At 40.8% G+C, this 24,175-nt stretch overlaps 1 protein-coding gene across 1 annotated transcript; it reads right to left on the minus strand.

The window, feature by feature from the left end:
* Window positions 1-671: 671 nt before the first annotated feature.
* On the minus strand, window positions 672-22,741 carry LOC116289873 (uncharacterized). The gene is made up of 17 exons (XM_089033560.1): window positions 22,493-22,741; window positions 21,996-22,201; window positions 21,524-21,585; window positions 21,080-21,194; window positions 20,349-20,383; window positions 19,747-19,831; window positions 19,605-19,669; window positions 19,107-19,196; window positions 17,959-18,052; window positions 6,727-7,373; window positions 6,173-6,232; window positions 6,026-6,095; window positions 5,134-5,292; window positions 4,642-4,727; window positions 3,360-3,429; window positions 2,736-2,883; window positions 672-2,260 (listed from the first exon to the last, which is right to left on the minus strand). The coding sequence occupies exons 1-17, from the start codon at window positions 22,494-22,496 to the stop codon at window positions 2,073-2,075; spliced, it is 2,184 nt and encodes a 727-aa protein (XP_088889686.1). The 5' UTR covers window positions 22,497-22,741; the 3' UTR covers window positions 672-2,072.
* Window positions 22,742-24,175: the final 1,434 nt, after the last annotated feature.

Here is a 24,175-nt window from a genome sequence, read left to right on the forward strand (position 1 = left end):
TTTACCGAAGCAGATTTTTTGACACAGTGTAGTGGATTGAAGGCAGTTCGGGAGTAGGAATTATTGGGTATTGTTTATTTTTTGTATCATCCCAGAACTGTTTCCACAAACGTTTTAAAAACTTTTACTTCTGGGAAATAGTTGATTTCGGCACACCGGATTTTCCACGTTTCAATTGTTTATTTTTATTGGTTTGGACTTGCGTCGAAATCAGAATTCTAATAGGAGTCTGCTTATGACGCAGTGGAAATCAGAAAACGAAGTGGCTGATGAGCAATCTTTTCTTGAGTAAGGGCCAAACTTCGGAGTTAGGAACCTGTGAATGGCATCACAATTGCTCTCTCCCAAAAAGCTCGTATTGAAACTAAACATAAGCACACCAATTAAGCACACCAATAGGTCGTTACACCGAGGTAGATCGCATGTCAAGCAGTAAAACCATGAAATAAAGACCAGAATTTGATGACACAAAAGACGCAAATGGTCTCTTGTACATTTGTCTTTGTATGATGAATGTTCTGTTCGAGTAATAGCAAGTATCAGTCACTAAATAGTACTATTTTGTCACTATCAACTTTGTTTTTATTTCATGGTTTTACTGCATGCGCTCTAAACCGTGCGTCAACGTCTTTGCAGAAACTTAACATTAAAACAACGATTTCAAAACACCCTTGAAGACAACATTGTTCTTTCGAGCTGTCAGTGCAACAATGCGGGATTTTATTTTAGTATGACTCGAATCTCTTTACCTTGCGTATGTTTTCCCATATCAGACCACGCGTCATTCCCTAGAGTATCATTTCTTTGTTTAATGGATGTGCATGAGAAGACACATGGATATGGAATGCAACTCAAACAAAGAATCTTATTCTCAAGGGAATGACATGTGGCCTGAAATGGGAAATCATTACGCCCAAGGTATGAATAGGTATATAGGGAAAAGAATTACTTTTAAATTAATGTTTTTTTAAAAAATTGTTCCATAAAAAATATATTAGAAAGATAACATTTTTTTTTGTTGATTGAAAATAAAGATTTCAGGGTAAGTATATAAAATCAAGGTATAAATTAATTTGATATAAAAATATATTGTGCATAATTTCTGAAATATTACTAGTTTGCTATAGCCGCTTGAATGTTCTACCACCGAGAAGGGCATAAAAGAGCGGGGCTATACGCGGTTGACATATTAAACTTTCATTGGAGACCGGTCATTATCTTTAGCCTCTGAATGATTTTCCCTTAGGGTTAGGGTTAGCTGTAATTACCCTATTTCACTATGACGTCACATCAAAACAATCTATTGTCTAAACGCAAAGGATCATGGTCGTCGGCGGGGGTCAAATCAACGCAAATTCACCGAAAATTGTTCTAAAACCCGTATCAATCCACGAAGAGAAGTAGAATAGCCAGCAAACACTCAGAATATTTTTAGTACATATTTACACATATTATATCTGAAAACCAGGCCGTTTTAGATTAAACTGTTTCGCTAGGAGCCAATTTTGTTGAATTTTCTATTGGATTTTGGCGATTCTATCCCCCACATAAACAAGCAATGACGTCATAGTGAAATAGGGCAATTAAACCGTACCGTAGTCTTACCGTAACCGTATCGGCGTCGTGATTGGAGGAATCACTGTAAACGATGGGAAGCTATTTCGATGTTACGGCACTTTGTACCGTGTGCGTGCTCTAAGTTAGTACCGTACGTTTCCCACTCATACGAAAACCCCTCTATTAGTAGACGTAGTTACTATTGAGTGATCCCCCTTCGAGATGATACTTGCTGAGTTTTAGCTGATTCCTCCCCAGTTTTCTAAACACCATGTGATTTCCCCTTAAATCCTAGCTAGGACCTCCCCCATCCACCCAACCCAGCCCAGCCAATAAATAATTAACAGTCATATATTGCGCAATATTATCTGAAATGTTCCGTATGCTATAGCCGCTGGCCTCCGTAGTGTTGGAATAAAAACAGCGGGTTTGTAACATCGTATACTTCGCGCATAGCCACATGCTTATTTTTCTCTTCCCAACAGGAAAATATGCGCCTATGCGTGCAGTTACGTCTAATAAGCTTCCCAACTTTTCGGTTCTTTTTTGTTCGATTTCTTGGGTTTAAAGGTCAGTTCTTTTTGCTTAACGCGATCTCTTGCCTTCTCGATCTCAGCGATGGATAGCGGTTTGGACATGATGGTCTTGAGGAGCTTCGCGAAGAAAGGAATGTACGACATGAAGCCAATAAAGTCGATATAACCTGGAGGGGAAATGGGGAAAAGTTTGAAAAATACGGAAAATTATTATTCTTTTGTATTCCTTTCTATATTTAGCAAGGAGAATAGAAGTGACAAAACCCATTTGCGTGCACTATACACGAAGAAACAGAAAACCCACACACGTGAAATTGCCAAGTACGCGGTAAAAGTACTGAAACCTTTGTGCGTGACAAGCAAAGCACATCTCGGAAGTGGACTAATCTCATGAGATTGAAATTCTTTTGTTATCTCCCCCAAATTGAGCTCCTTTGACGTCACATGCAAAGGGTATTTTGCTTTTTAATAAAATTACAAACCATTTTTTACAAGGGAAAAAAAGAGAAAAAAAGAGGTTATTGCATAGAAAGTTGTGAAATATGCAGGATATTCGTGGCGCTTGCCTGCAGTCGTATCAGTGTGAGCGGAATAAACCAATAACAAAGTAACAAATCGTGCAGGACAGTAAAAACAATTTACCAAATTCATCTCGAGCTGCATCGAGTACTCTTCTTGCCACTTCCAGGTCGGCGCCCATCTCGGTTTCCATGGCAGCAGATACCATTATGAGGACTTCGTTAGCATCCAGACGATTGTCGTCATCCTCGTCCATTGTCTTGTACATTTCCTATCAAGAATACCATATAAGGTCAAAGAAGTTGCATTTCCGGTAAAATACTGGTCATATAAGGATAAAAAGGTGCATTTCCGGTAAAATATCATACTATATAAGGGTAAAAACATGCATTCCAGTTAAAATCCCATTAAAAGGTAAACAAATAACAGACCAGTAGTATTTTTTACGCGACTTGAAGTTGTGAAAGGCTTGTATAGCACTCTTCTTCAGTCGTTTCATCTAAGGCTCGTAATTTACCTATTACGCATGTTCTTTTTTGATATCCGAGCCCATCCCAAACGGCTTAGTGCCTCATCTATCTAGACCAGTAGTTAGTAGTTTTTTCGACACGACGAAGTAATATTCAGTAATACACTCTCAAGAGCTGCCCACTTCTAACCCCTTCTGAAGCACGTGCGTGAACTATCTGGTTAAAATAGACTGTACTAGCTTGCTCAGTATTTGGCACGAAGACCAAGAGTAATTACCTTGAAGATAACGATGTGTTGTGCTAGCTTCTCCAGCTCGAGTGCAATAGAACCATCTGCTGTCTCAGTCCTGACAAACACAATAATAACGTATAATAAGAAAAGTTTTTGCATGACTCGTAGTGTGTGCGAGTGAAGTGTTCCCAATAGACCTCCTCGCCACGTGTCATTCCATTGAGAATAAGATTCTTTGTTTGTTTTGTATCCAAATTGAGGTGTCTTCTCATGTGCAACCGTTAAACAAAGAAATGATACTCTAGGAAATGACACGTGGTCTGAAATTGGAAACCATTACACCCGGAGGGGGGGTACTCCCATATATGAAATATACGGGGATGATCCGCTGAACAGGGTATGGTTTCTCAAGCTTCTTGTCATAAACAGGGTATGCAATTTCACTCAAGGTCCAAATTCTTCCTGAGGTTCTTGTCATATTCAGGATTTCTACTTTCATATTGACTGAAACTGGTTACCATGGTCGTAAAAAAAACGATACGCGAGATGACATGATAATTGAAACAGGAACTCAGTGCAATTAATTATATCTTTTGTCATAAACAGGGTCTACAAATACGATTTTTTTTGTCATAAACAGGGTACCCCTTTCAGAATCCCAGCGGAACACCCCTACCCAAATTCTGGCGGAGTAACCCCCCCCCCCCCGGGCCATTACAGCCCGAGCCAAGGAGGTCAATTAGTGCGAAAGCGCTAGAATGACTAGACACTTCAATAAAAGTAACTTTTTAAATTGTTTAACGGGAGTGGGGATATCAGTGATGGGGGAAGGAATATGCAGTAACCTTTTGAAAAAACATTGTTAGCGTCCCTAGTCCTGAGTTGACAAATTCCTGTCAGTCCCCAGAAGAAATATCAAGAAATATTGAAAACAAAAGATCACAAAAATTGGTGATCTTTTGGTAATGGCTATACACAGTCGTATGATGTTGGTAAATTAAGCAGTATGTCTTATTGTCCCTTTGTTGACGCAAAGTCACCATACTATTCGCCGCCCCGGTGCCTCTATTCTTTGGGTGCATGTTACGTCATATCCACCATGTTGGTTGACTATACATATCATTCCTTATTACACTTCTCTTGTTAGATCAACCAACATGGCGGCTGTTTCATTGTTATTTATATCTCAAGACATTTTCGGTCCCGCGGTTGCACTCGAAGAATAGAGGATACATAAATAGACATTAATAGCAGCAGTTTAAAACCTCTGGTTTTAGGAACACCAAGAGATTTGAGTTGACTTTCAATGTATCATTTGAATACCGACCTGGTACCAGCGAGTCTGTCATTCAGAGAACAGATGGCTGTAAACTCTCGACTGTCAACTGTTTTGTCTTTGTTTAAATCGAAAACCTAACAGAAAAGAGAAAAGTTTACTAAGAGAAGAACACGAAACTCCTTCACTGCCCGCCTAGTGGGGGGCATGGGGGTGGGCACACTCCATCTGTACTACATGTATGATATAAACACAAAAGGTGCTGCAGAGCACAAGAGAAGCAAGCCTAGGAACACGAGGCGTAGCCTGGTATCCCTTGCTTTAAGAGTGCTCTACAGCTCCCAGAGTGTTTTCATAACAGCACAAAGTCATAAGCAGCTTTTAGTGTATTGCTCTTATGAAATATTTGTGAACGATCCTGATATAAACACGGTGGCCAGCCAATCAGCGCGCGCGATATATATTCCTAATATTAATAATAACCAATAAAGAGTTATACGATCACTTCCGCCTTTCACGATAAAAAGGATGTGTATTCTACACCTGTACAAAGTGTTTGATGTCGTCTCTTGATACTGCAGGCATCATCTTTAGTTTTAGCTCTTCCAGGGTCACCGAGCCGTTCTTGTCCTTGTCCACCTCGTCAAACATTGTTTTGAAGGTTTCTTTCTGTTTGGTGTTGATAATACCGAACTTGGATTCCTAAGTTAACATCAAGTGAACTAGTATCAAACCAAATGACCCCTCAATTAGTCAGCGTCGTCACGCAACGCTTTCAGGAAAAAAGGCGTTGCGTGACGACACTGAAAGCGGCGGGCGGCGGTAGGGTAGACTACCCCTCAATACAACCAAGATCCACAAGATAATAGGCCATTTGCAGGAAATAATCACATGGGTGTTACTGGATGGCAAAAATTCAGACTTTCTCGTTTATTTAAAGAAAATAACTGTATTACTAATGTCATATCCAAAACCTTTCTAAAATTACTTTTTTTCCTTATAAGATACTTTCGATTTCAAGATACGAAGCAGTTTAAAGTTTGTTTGCCATCCAGCAGAGCCTTCCTCAAGGGACCTTTGGCTGAATTGTTCGTTATCAGCACGTGAACGTTTGTTGCAAAAGGCCTATTCGAATAACGATAACTTTTCAATGAACGGACCTTATCCACCTTGGCATAATGTTTTCCCAATTTCGGACCACGCGTCATTCTCTTGAGAATAAGATTCTGTGTTTGAGTTGCATCCATATTCATGTGTCTTCTCATGTGCAACCGTTAAATAAAGAAATAATACTCTAGGAAACGATGCGTGGTATGAAATGGGAAAAACATTACGCCCAAGGTCAGTAAAAAGGACCATTACGCTTATCATGGACTATATCTGTATTTTAAATCGTGCATTCTGATTGGCTAAGCCAAGTGTCACGTGGACTTACAGGAGGATTTGTATCATTGTCCAAATTCACTTGATTTTCTTGCAGAGCGATTGTCTCGGTTAAGAACATTCTAAAAAAATGAAATAAAAAAGTATTAAAGCCCAATTCAATGTAAAAACGTCAATAACAACGGTGCCAATTACTTACTCGGAAAACTTCGTAACTTCTGCTTTTTTAGATTTTGGAATTTGAGCAGAGATAAAAATTCTGCGGAAAAGAAAAGAAAATTATTCATATTAACAGCTTAAAATAGACATCTGTTTCCACACACGGGTGGCGTAGCGGTGAGTGAGCGAAAAACTTAACTCGCTGGTTAAATTCCAATTCGATATAGTGCAGTTTTCGTATGACTGTGAAAAGCTCAGTGCTGTAAGAGTGACGAGCCGTGACCGTGATACTTACTAGAATTTTAATTGGCTGATATTTTTCACGCGCAATATGATTGGTCTAAAAGTGCCGTGATCTTGGCGTGACCGTGTCCGCGCCGTGTTCTGGGTTTTTGATTGGATGGAGAGTAAATTCTCGTGCAATGTGATTTGTCTGGCGTATCCCTTGCCGTGTCACTACCGTGTTCGTGTCGTGAGCTTTTCACAGTCATACGAAAACTGCACTATACTAAATTAGCCGTGCCCTGGCTTAGATCAGCCCAGAAATTTTTTCAGGCTTCGATAAAAATTGAATCGTTTTCGATCTTAAAATACCTGCTTGGAGGTGGCTTTCCTGGCTTGTATCGTCCATCAACTTCCTTTTTCTTCTTTCCTAACCATTCATCGAGGTAAGGATTAACATGGTCACTCTTTTCTTCCTGATCCGCCTCACCAGATTTACCATCCTTATCTTTCGTCTTGTCAACTTTATTCGAAATTTTCGCATTTATTTCGTCTTTAAATCTTATACTTTTCACTTTTTTACGTGGTTTTGCCGAAGATGGTTTGTTTATTTGGTCTTTAGTGATATGACTCTCTGACGGATTTTCTGAATTATTTACTGTCATTTCGCCTAAGCCGCCTTCGCCTGGGTTTTTGATTCTTTCTCCATCCTCGGTTTCTTTACTCTCTCTTATGTCTGATGAATTTTCGACCAACTTTTCATTGAATTTCTCGCTCTCTTTATTATCATTTATTTGCTGCTTGTCCAAGGAACCTTCGCCAAGTTCGTCTTCTGTCTTTCCATCTTCGAAGTCAACAGAAGTAACACCATTTTGCAATGAGCTTTTTGGTAATTTTATTTTACGACCTCTCATTGAAATGCTGTCGAACTCGTCAATGGAGCTCGTCTCTGATTTACTGTCTTCTGCCCACTTTCCCTCCGTTTCTCCTGGAGCTCGGGCTTGCTCGGGGCTCAAACCCTAAAAAGACAGATTTAGGGCGATGTAAGTCAGTAAAACTTTACAACCGTTCTCATTAGCACCGGCAGAATCGTACCATTTGCCGTGGCATGCAAGAAAATAAAGTTTTGGTGGACTTCAGTCAAAGTGTTTCCATGACACTGTCGGAAAACACAAAGTTTTCAAGAGCACGTGCCTATGGAATGTCATGGAAACGCCTATGTGACGACAGAGAATTTTAGCCGAGTTAATGATTAGCTCAACCGTTCAATATTTAATTCAATTTAGTCAATAAGTCAAATTCAAGCCCAGTTGGTCATAATAGCAGGATAAAAGTTATAGTAACTTTAGGAAGTCTTTTCTTACTACAAAGAATAACGAGTTAATCCGCAGCAATAGATTGTGCATGGCTGAAACAATACGCTAACAAATCGGTTCCGATTATAACGATCTCACGGGAATATTCGGGTTAGTTCGCGTATTGTTTAGCCATGTGCTCATTAGCGCTAAATCTTCATTAACCTACGATCTCTTTAGAAATTAGTTTAGTTTTGTTGGATACGCGGTTGCCACAGACGCTTAAATCTGGGTTGTCCTTAAATATCATTTTAATATTTTAGCTTAGTTTATGACTTGTTTACGATATTTTCTGTTTACCATTTCGGAAATTCTAACCAAGTTATTCCCGTACCAAATTGAGTTAAAGTTTGATTTCTTTTCATAAGATGGTAAACAAAGAGTTAGTCTTTTTAGGAGTATGTACGTTTTTATGTACTTCATTACGAAGTGGTAAGAAAACTAAGATTTCTCACTGCATAGTTACCAACTAGGCTAAGTAAGGGGGGTGCACGACATACTGGTTGTTAAGATAAAACTGAGCTAGACTGGCAGCTGTCCTTCAAGATCCTTGGACTATAAAAGGAGAGTTACCACGCTAGTTTGGTGTGTTAGTCGGGAACCCGAATGCTACAACAACTTGGTACGCTTCCAACAACTTTATAAGGTATGAGTGCACCTCTTCTCTTGTTACCGAGTGTGGAGTGTAACCAAAATAGTGAGTTAATTTAGAAGTGTGATATCCTATATTTAATCGCTTAGTATGTGTGATTGGTATTGGTTACTTAGTGATATTTATTTTCCTAGCGTGTGATATTTACGATTTCAAGTTGTATTAGTTAAAATTATTCAGTCGTGCGATTCAATAAATTGTTTTGTAAAGTTACTCTCCGTTCTCATTCCTTTGCGTTAACTCAACGAACTCGCGCTGTCGCGGCATTTGAAATATAGTGCCGTCACAAATTGGTGCCCCGTGTGAGGAAATGAGTTTTTAGTTTTAAATTTCGCGAGGGGAGAGTATTAGTCATTTCCTCTCTAAATGTATTTGTTGCGTTTCACTTGTCCTGGTAATTCGGTTATGCGTAATGAAAGCACGGATCGTTACAAATTTTTTTCGAGAGACTTTGAGTGCTATCGTTTAAGTAGTATTGTGTTATTAACAGTTGGGTCTCGACTGATAATCTAGGGAAACGGTGTAATTTCTAGTGGGTCTTGCTCTTTTATTTGTGTTGTACGGCAACAAACAAAGTACCATTACAACCAACCATTTTAACAAAATTTATTCCATATCACGGGTTAATTGGTTTTGTTCGGCAAGTTATTGTATGACAACGCTAGAAGCTACAATAATCTAGAAGTATTGCTGGGGACCCAACTAGGTAGTGTATATTTTGTGAAAATTGAATGAGTAAGGTCACTGAAACGACTTCTAAGAACGAGAATTCCAAGGACCAGCAGCAGTACTGCGACGGGACCTGCAGCCTTACATTGAACTTGAGGTCCCGGAGTAAAGCGAAAACCATAAAGTCCGCGGACCAGCCGAAGGCCAAACAGAAACCCACTAACAGAAAAGGAACAGAAACTAGTAAAAGCCTACCACCAGAACACGAGAATCCACCAGAAGACAGTCACCCACCAGAACACGAGAATCCACCAGAAGACAGTCACCCACCAGAACACGAGAATCCGCCAGAAGACAGTTATCAAACGGAACAGGTTGAAGCACCGCCAGACCAAGTGAACCAAGGGAACATGGAAGAAGCCGGAGCCCAAGAGCCAGGGATGGTCCCCGAGCTAGCCGCCCAAATTGCCCAGTCTTTGGCCGACATGCAGCAACAACAGCAGCAGGACAAATCCCTGAATGGTCTACCACAGCTCCGAACCTTCACGGGCCATCCAGACGAGGATGTCAGAGATTTTATCGTACAGTTCGAAAGCATGGCTGGACTACGAAAATGGCCTGCTGACCAGAGAAGCCATATCATCGGCTTTTACCTGGCTGGCCATGCCAGGGAATGGTATTCTTCGCTCCCAGCTGACGTAAAGGCCAACTATGCCCAGCTGATCGACGGACTGAAAGCTCACTACGATGGGCAGACATACCTACGCCGCCAAGAGTTGAATAATAGAAAGCAAAGGCCCGAGGAATCAGTGAATGACTATGCCCAGGATATCTCTCGGCGTGCACGCAGTCTTGGTCTGTCCGAACACGACAAGATCCACAAGTTTGTTCAAGGCCTACTGCCCCAACTACAAGAACACGTAGTTATGGCCCGACCCACTACATACAAAGACGCAGTGGAACTCGCCACTATCAAGGCAAGTTTCCTCCAACCGAAACCAGTCTGCGGAGTTGCTGTCCAGTCATCAGCAGAAATCCAAGTACTGCAGGCTCAACTGAACGACTTGAAGGAAGAACTGCGGTACCTGGGAAAGCCACAACAGAGAAGCGAAAATGACGACCTGCCACGACAGATGGCTGCCATGGCTAATGCCATAAAGACGCTCTCGACTAAATTGAACCAACCGACCTTGGCAGCGATACCACAGGGAAGGAACCAACCAAGCAGAATGCCGCCTAATCATCAGTACGACACGGGGGGACAGCGAAGTAACCATGGTTATAACCAACGTGGAGGTAGAGGTCAACGGACCACGGAAGGGGATGTTATTTGCTACCATTGTAGACGGGTTGGACACTACAGACGAAGCTGTCCTGATCTCCAAGAGTATTCAAGGCAGTCGAGATACCAGCAACAAAGCCAAGCCTTCCCACCAAGACCGATAGAAGCCATGTCCGACCCACACCAAAATTACCAGCGCCCGCCGTCAAACTAAACAGGGCTTCTATTCGAGGAGTTCGTGTTAGCCAAAGGATAGGAGCCCGAGGAAATGTAAATAACAACACCTTCAGGCCATTTGAAATACAAAATGCACCGTATATACCCACGTCAAAGAAGTTTAACGAACCGTATAACCCCACAAGTAACACTAATTATTATGCACGAAGGAGTACACAAATTAATGGACCGTGTAACCAGCCCACAAGAAGCACGGAACAATACGCACGAAAAAGTACAACACCAATTAACCTGCAGCATGAAAGCCCAATAGTCCCCGGAAAAAGTAGCCAAACAAGGAAGGAAGGCAGAAAAATGCCCAATAAAGGAATGATTGGGACGATATTAACCACCAGCCACCAGAATGATTATCAAGAAACAGACAATCAAGCCTACCTACACGCGACCGTTCATCCAAGTCAACCAAGTGGTAAGAAACAGAACCATGGAGCCGAGACAGATAAACAACCTCAAAGTCCCCGCCAAATGAAGACTCATCGTGCGAACGAACAACCTGTTGCTGAACGCGGAACCGTTTCCGACCGGCCAATCGGAAACTATTCCGGCAGAGAACTCGCCAGATCGTTTCCTGTACAACAATCAAGTTTTAATCAAGAAGTTACCCAAGAGACAAAAAGACATGAATTTACAAGGAAAATTGAAGAGACAAACGTAAATCAAGAAGTTGCAGACCACGGCAAAGGAAGTGCCGAACAAATTAATATGGAACCAGTTGCAGAATACGAGAAGACTAAGAATACCAAAGATAAAGACGTCGTTAATCAACAGGAACCTGAAACAGTGGAGGTCCTGACCAATGAGCCCAAGGCTGAGCTTCAAAAGCGCTGTCCAAGACAGAACTACAACCGCGAGGAAGGTGTAGTACCAGAAAGTTCGAAAAGAGACGAACTGACAATTAGTATTGATAACGATGCAACTGACGAAATTAACGATGATGAAATTAAAGGAAATAAGATGTTAAAAGTGGCGCCACAAGAATCCGAGAATACCAGTACAGGAAAAGACATGGCAAGTCTGGCAGCAAGCAGCAACTACGAGACCGCGGAAATTAACAACAGAATAGCCAAAGAAACAAGGGACAATTACTACCAGGTATCAGTTACGGCCAACGAGATGCCGACAGACGGAGAATCCACAGTTTATGGGGAAATAGCAGATACCAAAGTAAGGATATTGATAGACTCTGGTGCCGCCATATCGGCAGTTAGTGAAAAACTGTTCGAAGAAATACCGCTTCTCCGAAGCAGCGAACTAAACCAAATTCACAATGTACAAGTCCAGTCCGTGAACGGTCAACCACTCAAGATACTTGGACAGATTACCGTTGAAGTAGGAATCGGAGGGCAAAGCTACGAGTTACAAGCCCACATTATCAAGGACTTACACTACAATGTTGTACTTGGCCGAGATTTCTTAAAGGAACACGAAGCCCAAATTGACTTTGCAAAAGAAACAGTACGATTGGCAAGGTTGACTGAGCAAAGCAGCACTTTCCCAAAGAATACCGCCAGAACAGACCCGCAGCTTGGCCCATCCACAGTCGTTGCTGCTGCAACTTACGTAGTTCCACCGCTTACAGAGACCGTCTTCCCTGTAAGGATTACTGGAGACCTAGCAGTCGGAGTTCAAGGCTATGTTGACCCTGACGAGCGACTGGTATCCCGCTTTCAAGTCTTTGGAACCACAGTCCTCGCGAATGTCAGCCAAGAGAAAACAGTTCCATTTCGAGTCATAAACCCGACAGATACACCAGTAACGATCTATCGCAACACCAACTTGGGGTCCTTTTACCCAAGCCTTGGCGTCATGGCTGCGGTCGAGCTGGATGAGCCTAACAACCATGTGAGTTCTACACCTGAAAATCTAAGTGAATCTAAAGACACAACCGAACAAGTCCCTATACAATGGGACGACGCAAGCATGACGACGGAACAACAGTCTGCACTTCGAAGACTCGTTAATGAACATAGAGATGTATTTGCATTGAAACCGGACGAGCTTGGCTGTACATCATTGGTGGAACATCATATCGACACTGGGAATACCCCACCAATCCGGCGCCCTCCATACAGAACGTCGCCAGAGCAGAGACAGCGGATCGACACGCACGTACAAGAAATGCTGGAAAGAGGAATAATTGAACCATCAAGTTCCGCTTGGAGTGCTCCTGTAGTACTAGTGAAGAAGCGTGATGGCACCGACCGGTTCTGCGTGGACTACAGAAAGTTAAATGCTGTAACTCGTAAGGACAGCTATCCCCTTCCAAGAACTGATGACGTCCTAGATGCCCTGCACGAAACACAGTACTTCAGCTCTTTGGACCTGATGGCGGGCTACTGGCAAGTGAAGATGGACGAAAACTCACGAGATAAAACTGCTTTTGTCACTCACTCTGGACTATTTCACTTTTTAAAGATGCCATTTGGGCTCTGTAATTCGCCTAGTACCTTCCAGAGACTCATGGAATGTATGCTGAGGGGACTAACCTGGAAGATCTGCCTGCTGTACTTGGACGACATCATCATCTTCAGTAAAACCTTTCAAGAACATCTGGAACACCTGAAGCTAGTATTTGGACGACTACGAGCGGCTAAGGTAAAGTTGAAGCCATCAAAGTGTTACTTCGCCAGTCACAAAGTCGAATTTCTGGGCCATGTAGTAAGCAGGGAAGGAGTCCAACCTAATGAAGACAAGATCAACGCAGTCAAGAATTATCCAAGACCACGAAACGTCACTGATGTCCGAGCATTCTTAGGACTGTGCAACTACTACCGTCGATTTGTCCAAGGGTTCGCCAAGATGGCAGCGCCGCTTAACCAATTAACACGGAAGGCCGCACGTTTCCTATGGAGCGAAGATCACCAAATCGCCTTCGACAAGCTGAAAACTGCACTGACAACTACCCCCATTTTGGCGTTTCCTGACTTCAGAGAAGAATTTCATCTATTCGTAGACGCCAGTCAAGATGCTATTGGAATCACACTAGGCCAAATTCAACATGGTAAAGAACGAGTAATTGCATATGGAGGACGTAATTTATCAGAGACTGAACGCAAGTACAGCACTACAGAAAGAGAAGCACTCGCAGTCGTCTTCGGCATCAAGAAATGCAGACCATACCTATACGGACGAAAGTTCACAGTCCACACCGACCATCACTCACTTCGCTGGCTGATGAATACCAGACACGAGACTGGCCGACTGGCTCGCTGGGCGCTCACACTACAAGAATACGATTTTGAAATTATTCACAGACCCGGTTCTTCCAATGGAAATGCAGACGCCTTATCCCGACGGCAGTACCACGACAATATTGCAGGAATTGTCTCGCAAGAACCAACACTACCGCTGACCAGAACCCTAGAGCAAGTTAAACAGTTGCAGAGGAGGGATCCTGACCTAGGCGACCTTATTACGTACATTGAAACAGACAAGCTTCCAGCCCAAAATAACAAAGCACGACCACTTATGCTAATAGAAGACCAGTTCTACTTGGATGACAATGGCCTATTGTTCCACATCTGGATGCCCAGTCAACCGGCTCGTCACGCTATCTGCTACCAACTAGTCATTCCACAAGCCCTCAGATTTGAAGTATTACTGTGGGGTCACGACGACGTTACAGCAGGACATCTTGGAGTAAACAAGACTTATGCCAAACTTCGACAGCGCTACTACTGGAAAGGAATGTTCCGGGACATCGAACACTGGTGTAGATCCTGTATCGACTGTGCTATGCGAAAACAACCCAAGAACAGAGCAAAGGCACCTTTACTTCCCATCCCAGTAGAAGGCGCGTTCGACCGAGTAGCAGTGGACTGTTTGGGACCATTCCCACCAACGCACTCTGGTAATCGTTATATCGTGGTCTTCTCGGATTACCTTACTCGCTGGCCTGAGGCTTTCGCAGTGCCAACCATCGATGCGCCAGTTATTGCACGGCTATTTGTTGAAGAGATAGTTACTCGTCATGGAGCGCCTCGTACCTTACTGTCTGACAGAGGAACGAACTTCCTTTCTTCTCTTTTGAGGGAAATCTGCCAGATCATGAACACTAAGAAGGTCCAGACTACGGCCTACCACCCACAGTGCGACGGAGTTGTCGAACGTTTTAATGGGACGATCGCTCAGTCGCTTTCCATGTACGTTGCCGCTGACCAGAAAGACTGGGATACCTATCTGACTTCCATTCTTTTTGCATACCGTGTCTCTCCACAAGCCTCGACCTTAGACAGTCCGTTTTATCTGCTGTATGGCCGGGAACCAAGGCTACCGATGGATGTGAGTTTACTAGCTCCCTCGAAGCTATCCAACTCAGTAGAAGAGCATCGTAGAAGAATAATCAACCAGATTAATGAAGCCCAGAACCTCGCTCGTATGAACATACAAAAGGCTCAGCAGAAAATGAAAGCACTTCACGACCGAAACACCAAACCTGTTACCTTTGACATTGGTGATAGAGTCTGGGTTTACACTCCAAAACCAAGAAAAGGTTTATCCAAGAAATTGCGTCACTTCTGGTTTGGTCCATACCGTATAACAAAAAAAATGTCACCCGTGCACTTCGAACTTACGACCTGTGACAACAGAAAAGTGAGCACTTCAATCCACGCCAACCGCATGAAACCATATATTGATCCTAATGACCGGCCAATTGCACCACCTGCTGAAGACAATGATGAGCCTTACCTGTGTCATGAAGATCTACCGCCCAATAGCTATGAAGAACCCGAGAATGAGGCAACAGCCGACAGTGCGCAACCGGCAGAACCCGAGGAACCCATAGCCGACAGTGCGCAACCAATCGATTCTCAGCTCGACTCAGTACAAGAACAAACTACCCGAACAGGCAATGACGTTTACCAGGCAGAGCGCATCGTTAAGGAAAAGAAAAAGAAAGGAAAATCCTACTACCTCATAAAATGGAAAGACTACGAGGATAAGGACAACACCTGGGAACCTGAGGAAAACATATTGGACAACGCGCTTATCGAAAATTTTAAACGACAGAAGCTCAATAACCGCGTCGCTGCCGCCATTCAGCGTTTTATCAGTTGGCACCGCTGACCCAAACCTCATGCCAGCTAAAGAACCCAGGAGCCAAGACATCCTACGCTCCACTGATACCATCCTGTCCTCTTCGTTTTAGATGATGACGATGATATTCCTGTTCCTACTCTATATGACCTTGGTCCACGCCCAAGACCCGCACTCTCATGGCTTTGAGGCAATTGGAAGAAAGGTGACCTACTACCCTCAATCCATGATGCTGACAACGAATCCACGTACTTTGGTGTTTTTCAAGGGAACGAAGCTGATAAATATCGTAACAAAATTCCCTACCAGACGCAGCCGCCCTGCTCCAGTTATCAATAATACATGTTCCGGACAGGCGAAACCATTTCTTGACCAAATACTAGCATCTGTCCACTCTGTGCAGCGAATCACTCGTCGCCTGGTCACGCTTCCTGACCAACCTTGTGGAATGCGATTCCTATCTACGAAGATACTACCATTATGCAACTGGCTTTAGTTCATATATGCGATGCCCACGAATGTACAAGAAATCCCTGACAGCATGTAAAGCATGGGCTTTGGAAACGTGTAAAGGAATCTCTGTGCATGAAAGAACCTGGCTACGACACCGTTCCCGTTAACGATATCCTGACGTACATTGCATTTTCGCTTGGTGTTTTAAACCTTCTGCTACCTTGCCTTATCTTCGTTTCGGGACGACACTTATATCACAGTCACCGCATTCGCAAGCCGGAAGAAATACACCTCCGCCACAAGGAACAAGTTACTACGGAAGATCCACGCTGCACAGGCTGTAACCACCTCTTACAAGTAACAGATCATGAAGACCCTGACAATGGTACAATTGAACTGAACTCTTAGTTAAACTTAATGGTAATGTTGTACAGTAGTGTACACGTTTTACACAATAGCTGCCACGGGTTAGCAGCTCCGTCTGCAGATTTCATTGTGTTCGCATATTTAATCCAATTTCAAAACCATCGTATTTACTCAACGTTTCATTTGCTATAGTGTGGCCATGTTTTCACGTTTTGTCGTTACCTTTCTATTTAACCTCCTTAATATTGGTTAATTCTTTCAACACATTTCAGGAGAAATGTTAATGTAAGGAGAGGGGTATGTGACGACAGAGAATTTTAGCCGAGTTAATGATTAGCTCAACCGTTCAATATTTAATTCAATTTAGTCAATAAGTCAAATTCAAGCCCAGTTGGTCATAATAGCAGGATAAAAGTTATAGTAACTTTAGGAAGTCTTTTCTTACTACAAAGAATAACGAGTTAATCCGCAGCAATAGATTGTGCATGGCTGAAACAATACGCTAACAAATCGGTTCCGATTATAACGATCTCACGGGAATATTCGGGTTAGTTCGCGTATTGTTTAGCCATGTGCTCATTAGCGCTAAATCTTCATTAACCTACGATCTCTTTAGAAATTAGTTTAGTTTTGTTGGATACGCGGTTGCCACAGACGCTTAAATCTGGGTTGTCCTTAAATATCATTTTAATATTTTAGCTTAGTTTATGACTTGTTTACGATATTTTCTGTTTACCATTTCGGAAATTCTAACCAAGTTATTCCCGTACCAAATTGAGTTAAAGTTTGATTTCTTTTCATAAGATGGTAAACAAAGAGTTAGTCTTTTTAGGAGTATGTACGTTTTTATGTACTTCATTACGAAGTGGTAAGAAAACTAAGATTTCTCACTGCATAGTTACCAACTAGGCTAAGTAAGGGGGGTGCACGACATACTGGTTGTTAAGATAAAACTGAGCTAGACTGGCAGCTGTCCTTCAAGATCCTTGGACTATAAAAGGAGAGTTACCACGCTAGTTTGGTGTGTTAGTCGGGAACCCGAATGCTACAACAACTTGGTACGCTTCCAACAACTTTATAAGGTATGAGTGCACCTCTTCTCTTGTTACCGAGTGTGGAGTGTAACCAAAATAGTGAGTTAATTTAGAAGTGTGATATCCTATATTTAATCGCTTAGTATGTGTGATTGGTATTGGTTACTTAGTGATATTTATTTTCCTAGCGTGTGATATTTACGATTTCAAGTTGTATTAGTTAAAATTATTCAGTCGTGCGATTCAATAAATTGTTTTGTAAAGTTACTCTCCGTTCTCATTCCTTTGCGTTAACTCAACGAACTCGCGCTGTCGCGGCATTTGAAATATAGTGCCGTCACACCTAGCTTGACGTCCATCAAAATCTATTTCTTCGATGGCTTCACGAGAAACGTTTCATTATAGAGCTACTTTACATAGCGAAAGTCCTTACTTCACTTGTCTCGCGACAACGTTTTTGTAAAGGTGCGCGAAACCCGGGAATAACCCCATTTGTAAAACACTCAAAGTTCAACTGACCCGTGGTTGATCTGATCCATTCTGTTTTCCAGTGCTTGGTGTTGGTGTACTGACTTGTCCTCCTGGACTTTCCCGAGATGCTTGAAGCTCATTTCTATAGGAATAAAGAAATAATGTTAAAATCATCAAAAGATTCGCAACAAACCTCTTGGGCGTAGTGATGTCTTTCCCATTTCAAACGTTTCCTTTATTTGAGTATCATTATTTTCTTCATTTCTTTTTTTTAACGGTTGCACATGAGAATACACATGAATATGGATAGAAATCAAGAAAAATGAACTAAGAGAAGGAATTCCCCCTATATAGCCTTGCAACCATCATGTGCACGGTTTGATGCTATTTTTAAACCATTTGTTTTTCTGCACGCGCATTTACTGCGCGCGCTCTTCGCTGTTTGCTTACGTTTTGGGGGTGTTTCTGTTATTTCCACTCTGCCCTGGATATGAATGTGCACGTCGAAAGCTTGGCAAATACGACAGGAAATTGAAGTAGTAATTTGTTTATCTTTCTGGAGTATTTTTACATTTATTATCCAAAGCTTTCGACCTACATCGTCATCTTGTGGGCAGATTTGAACATTTAAACATAAGAAAATCACAAGAAAACGTTTAGCAAACAGCGTAGAGCGCGCGCGTACTATGCGCGTGCAGAAAATCAAACGATCAAATAAAAATGATATCATTGCATGATATTTTTAGAATAGATTCTAAAAATAGCATCAAAGTGTGCACATGATGGGGCACGGGGATTCCTTCTCTTAGTTCATATTCTCTTGATAGAAATCAAATGAAGAATCTTATTCGTGCGCCGTGTTCGTGCCGTGTTCCGGGTATTTGATTGTTTGGAATACATTCTCACGCAATGTGATTGGACTGGTGTATGCCTTGCCGTGTCACGACCGCGTTCGTACCGTGAGCTTTTATTCTACAGTCATACGAAAACTGCTCCATTTTGTCGCGACTGTAAATTTTATGATTGCGCACGTGTTATTGAGAAGCACTTTAATAGGAAATAAAGCCTGATAGTATTGTAGTACATAGTATAAAGATATAATAAGGGAAAAGAGCAGTGCTCAAAATCCTTTGATGATTTTTTTAACATCAATTAAATACTGTTGGCAAAAGTATAGTTTTGTTCACTTTACTTACTGTAGACTTTTCATGTCCTTGTAGTTTGCAAGCTGTTTATGATGAGCTAGTAGTTTCAACCTCAATAAATCATTGGTATCAACATCCCATCTTAGTGGAAAAATACAAAGATAAGTTCAACTGAAAGTTTCTGTTTAACTTGAAATAAAATAAGGAGAATTCGAAACATTCTTTGTACAAGAAACGTAAAAATATTTCGAGCCTCGAGGTCACCATAATCACTGAGCCTGAGGGAAATAATTGTTTTAGTATGATTTTAGACTTGAATATCAGAGAGAAGTCGAAATTCAGGATAAAAAATCTTTTAGTATTACTTCCACTCTGTCAAAACTTTGGAAAACCTCATATAATCACCGCTTGAGCAGTGATTTATCGTCTCAGAGTCACTGGACTCTCGACCAAACACAGCGCGACGAGTTTCTATTATTCCCTGTTTCAACATCCTTTTTGAGACAAGTCTTTTTCCAAGGTAAATGTTATTGAATAAAATGATCTAACCTGCTTTTCACTGGTATTCTAATTCCACTCATGTAGTATTGCTTGTCAATTCTGTGAGAAATTATCTAACGATAGAAAGGAGAGGAAAAGATATTCAATCCTTTAATTCCAATTTTTCAATGGATTTCTCCTAGTGTTTTACCTCTGATTTTCTTTTGAGTCTTCTACAATCACTTTTTGCAATTTCTTCAGCACTTTTTCTTTGTTGTTGAGTGGTGAACAGTGGCCTAAGAAGTGATAACAATTTAAAAATTATTTACGTTGTTGCGATGCCATCTCTGTGCTACTGTAAGTACCACGGCTGTGCCTAGTATATTGAAGAAAAAGAAAACGCACGTGCTCACTGTGTGCAGTTATAAAATGGGGGGATTGGCAGAACACGATTGGCAGAACTGCTACGCGATGTGCTTCTCCTCACAAGTGTCAAGTATTCTTCCAAATTACCAAGACAGTGCTTTATAACTCTACGCAGCACAGTCAGCAAGGTTTTTGATGCTAATTGTAACTGTACAAAATGCAACAACATTTTAGCTAATTAGTTAAGATTGGGGTAAATTGAGCTAGTTGGAGACAATAATTATAATACCATATCTTTTTATCTTTGATATTTGTATTGAATTTGTCTCAATAATCTCTCAAGCCCATGAGCTTTCATCTTTCCATCCCTGCAGCACCCACCCTCCCTCTACACTGCAAACGCTGGCACAAGAGTATATGTCTGTTTTAAAATAGCATGTGACTTACTTTTCATTTGGCCACTTTTCAGGAAGAGATAAAGCCTGATAAATACAAAAACAGAAAAAAATATGCACAATGATAAATCTTTGCTGTTTGCTTCATGAATACATAACTAATTTTGACCACTGTTGACAATTTCATATCTTGGTAAATAAGAGAACATACACTGATAAAACATTGTGAATTCGTTTTTATTATATAGATATCAATGAAATACCAGGTTTTCTCTAGTGTCGAAAACGTGATATCTTTCACCAGTGGAAGATACCATATCTTTCACACGTGAAGATATCGCTCTTGACATAGTAACATATTTTAATAAAGAATTTTTGAGCTTTTGTTTTATTTAAGTTTCATTGATATCTTCATAATAAACAGAACATTACATGGCCGCTTGGAGATACGAATTTTATCTTCTCGTGTTCAAGTTAGATATCTCACTCGTTCGCTGCGCTCACTCGTGAGATATCAATTGAACACTCAAAGATAAAATTCGTATCTCCACGCCCCCATGTAATATCCTCTATTTATTACAAAAAAAAAAAAAAAAAGGAAAAAAAGTTTGAAAGAAAAACAGTTTAAAGTGCGCACTAGCTCTGTGCATGAGCGATTCATAAATTCGTTGACATAATTTGTTGGCATGTCCTATTATTTACCACAGCTCTCAACTAATCAAAAAGCAAAAAAAAAATTTACATTTGTGGTGAAATTTATGATATTACTTTGGTATAACTTACAGAATGCCGAGTGACTGACAGCGGTATAGTTCTAGTGCTACCAGGGGCTGTATGGGCATATTTCTTGGTAAGCGGCATGGCAGGTAAAGATGTGGTCTTGAAACGAGTAGTTTGACTAACAAGAAATAAAATTTAAAAAATTTGTTTATACACGGTAGGCTTTCAAGTTATGAACTTGTGGGGCCGTGTATCTTTTATACGTACTACTAATTATTACTATATTCAAATATTCTTTTCGCACAACTCTCAACTCACATGTTGATTTTTATGGAGGGAGGAAAACCGGAGAACCTGTAGAAAAACCCTAGTGGCATTGGGAGAGAACAACACATCAAACAAACTCAATTCACATGTAACTTATTAATTATTGGCCAATGGGCAAATATTATCAGAACCAGTAGACACAGTCGTATAACTGTTCTTTTTTTTTCTAAACCAACTTACTGGAAATTATAGTGTCCGTCTTGCTCAATACTATTGTCATAGCAACCATATGTTACAGATGACTGTTGACAAAGCAAAAACAAAAAACAGTGATCGAACTCATACATTTCTACTGCTTGTTGTGAAATTGATTTTTCGTTGCCGCCAGTCAAATGATTATTTTTGATTGACGGCAATACTACTGAGTTTGCAGAAAACCACAATAAAGCCAGGTAAAATATATATAAAATAAATATAACATATTTATAGATATAAATAAGATGAAAATACTTAACATAAAAATCTAATACTACTTGTTTAGTTTGAAATTACTTAGAGAGCTACAAGTCCTAAAACTTGATGAGTAAGATAGGCTTCACTTTGGGTAGAGGGCCTTTTGAGTTTGTGGTGTGGGGGGAGGGGAGAGGGGCATTTTTGTCGAATGATACTCTATATATATATATATATGATTATATAACCTACATCCACTTACTTTTAAAGCTAATTCTCGCGATTCCACTCTTCCTGGAGCAGAATAAGTACTTCTAGCAGGGCTGGGAACAATAATTCTCCTAGGAGAAACAGGCGATCTTCCACGAACGTGTCGTGTATGTATAGTCTCCTTTCTGAGTTCATCAGCCTTGAACTTCATGGAAGGAGAGACGACTTTACGGTAGAGATTCGTGACACTCAAATCCCCTGATATTATATATAAAGAAATAAAACTGTGAGTATTCACTCAGAAGCCTGTGCTAACTTCTAACACGTAGCGGCTAATAACGTGAAGTAATTAAGAACCACTTGAAAAGCCATAAACTCAAAACTGTCTCCATGGTGAGGTCGGAGAGGGAAGAAATTTTCCCCCCTTAGTTTTGTCGCTCCGTTAAAATGGAGAGCAAAAAGATATTTAAAGAAACTTTATACATCGATAAATAGAAACAAGAAGGATACTAGGAGACTCATGAGATTACGGAAGATAATCAAACTTACCCATGTTTAGTTACAATAGGAAGCCATTAAAGAACAAAAGAACATTCGACTGACTACATTCCTTGACAGAATCCTCCAACACAAAATAAACCCCAAAAAACTTTCTAAAACTCCAAGATTCGAGAGTCAACGCTTAAAGTTCAATGCCGGTAGAGTCTTAAAAGATTTTAGCTTAGATCGAAGCCTGTGATATCTCTTGATCCGCCGTATGTCGTATTTTTGAGGCGAATTTTAATTACTGTAAATAAACGAACTTGATATGCATAATTAGCGGTCTTAGTTACGCACGGTTCATTTGCATATCAGGCAAGGATGAGCCTGCGAAATGAAATCGACAGCGGATACACACACTTTTTCATTTCATGTTCATGCATTTTGATTTCGTTTTGGGAGGGGAGTGGGGAGGGGAGGGGGGGGAGGGAGGTGATGGGCGGGGGGGGATGGGAGGGGAGGGTAGGGGAGTGGAGGGAGGGGGGGGGATGGGCTGTTCTTTTCCTGTCTTCTTCCTTATGTTTTTTCCTTCATGTCGTTTTTTCAGTCTTTTTTCTTTCCTTTCCTTTCTTTCCTTTCCTTCCTTTCCTTTCTTTTCCTTTCTTTTCCTTCCTTTCCTTTCCTTTCTTTTCTTTTCAGTCTTTTCTTTTCAGAGACAGAGACGGTTTTTATGACGTTTTCTACATATAATTTATTTAATTATTGAATGAAGTATAAATTTACACCAAACATTCAACTGTTTATTAAGCTGTTCGAGCAAGTATGATTATAAAAATGAGCTTAAATTTGTGTTGTTGAGAGATGTTATTGTGTAGACCTAGACTTTCACAGTTTAAAAAGCTAAAAAAATATTCAAAAACATTTACAACATTTACGCCAATTTATACTGACGAGAAATTCATCATTTTGTATTTTGCATTTCCTTTTGCATTATTGGTTATTTTGTCTCAGTTGTTCTTGTTCTTGTTTAACTGAATTTAAACTTCGTCCCGTTCTGTAAAAGACGTAATTAAGTAAGCTTATTTTCTGCTCACCTTAATCCTAAATCCAGGGCCGTAGCCACCGGTACGGTTGGTCAACTTTCGGGGGAAAAAAAGAGAAAAATAATAAAAATAAAATAAAAATAATAAAAAACTGAAAACACTCGAATCCGGACCAATCAGAAATTTGTGGCTACGGATTATTGTATTGGATTATCTGTAGTTATCTTTCGTTTTTTTTTTAAAGTAAAAGAGATTCAAAGCCTAAAACTGTCGGCCTTAGAAAACTTTGTCGAAGAATCTTCCAATAGAACAAACTAGCCCCTGGGGGAGGTGGTGAGTTGTGTACAAAATTCCTAAGTGGGAGAGTATACTCGTGCAAGAAAAAGAAAAACAACAGCGAAAAACAAACAATGTAGTGGATTTCGATTCTATTTCACTGCATGGTTTTTATTATGGGAGAAATTATCTTCATCTCGAATAGAAAAAATAATTGAAGATTTTTCCCCGATCTTATTTTTACCTTTTAGTTTCATTCAAATTGTTCTCCCTGTGACTTTCGTATCGGGAGCTCCGCCTTTGGGCAGTGCCTAATTATATATGTTTTATCATAAACAGGGTATGCAATTTCACTCAAGTTCCAAGTCCTTCCTGAGTTTCCTGTCATATTCAGGGTTTCTACTTTCGTATTGACCGAAACTGGTTATTATGG

This window comes from Actinia tenebrosa, unplaced genomic scaffold, assembly GCF_029948245.1.
Source record: "Actinia tenebrosa isolate PJP-AT-01 unplaced genomic scaffold, QUT_ActTen_1.0 PGA_scaffold2__45_contigs__length_23673736, whole genome shotgun sequence".
Lineage (NCBI taxonomy): Eukaryota > Metazoa > Cnidaria > Anthozoa > Actiniaria > Actiniidae > Actinia > Actinia tenebrosa.

What these genes read in the sequence shown, in the direction of transcription:
- LOC116289873 (XM_089033560.1), bottom strand. An exon ending in AGAATACCAGTGAAAAGCAG is followed by an intron (nt 19,197 to 19,604) that starts GTTAGATCATTT and finishes TTTTCCACTAAG; the next exon opens with ATGGGATGTTGATACCAATG. An exon ending in AAGGACATGAAAAGTCTACA is followed by an intron (nt 18,053 to 19,106) that starts GTAAGTAAAGTG and finishes TTATTCCTATAG; the next exon opens with AAATGAGCTTCAAGCATCTC.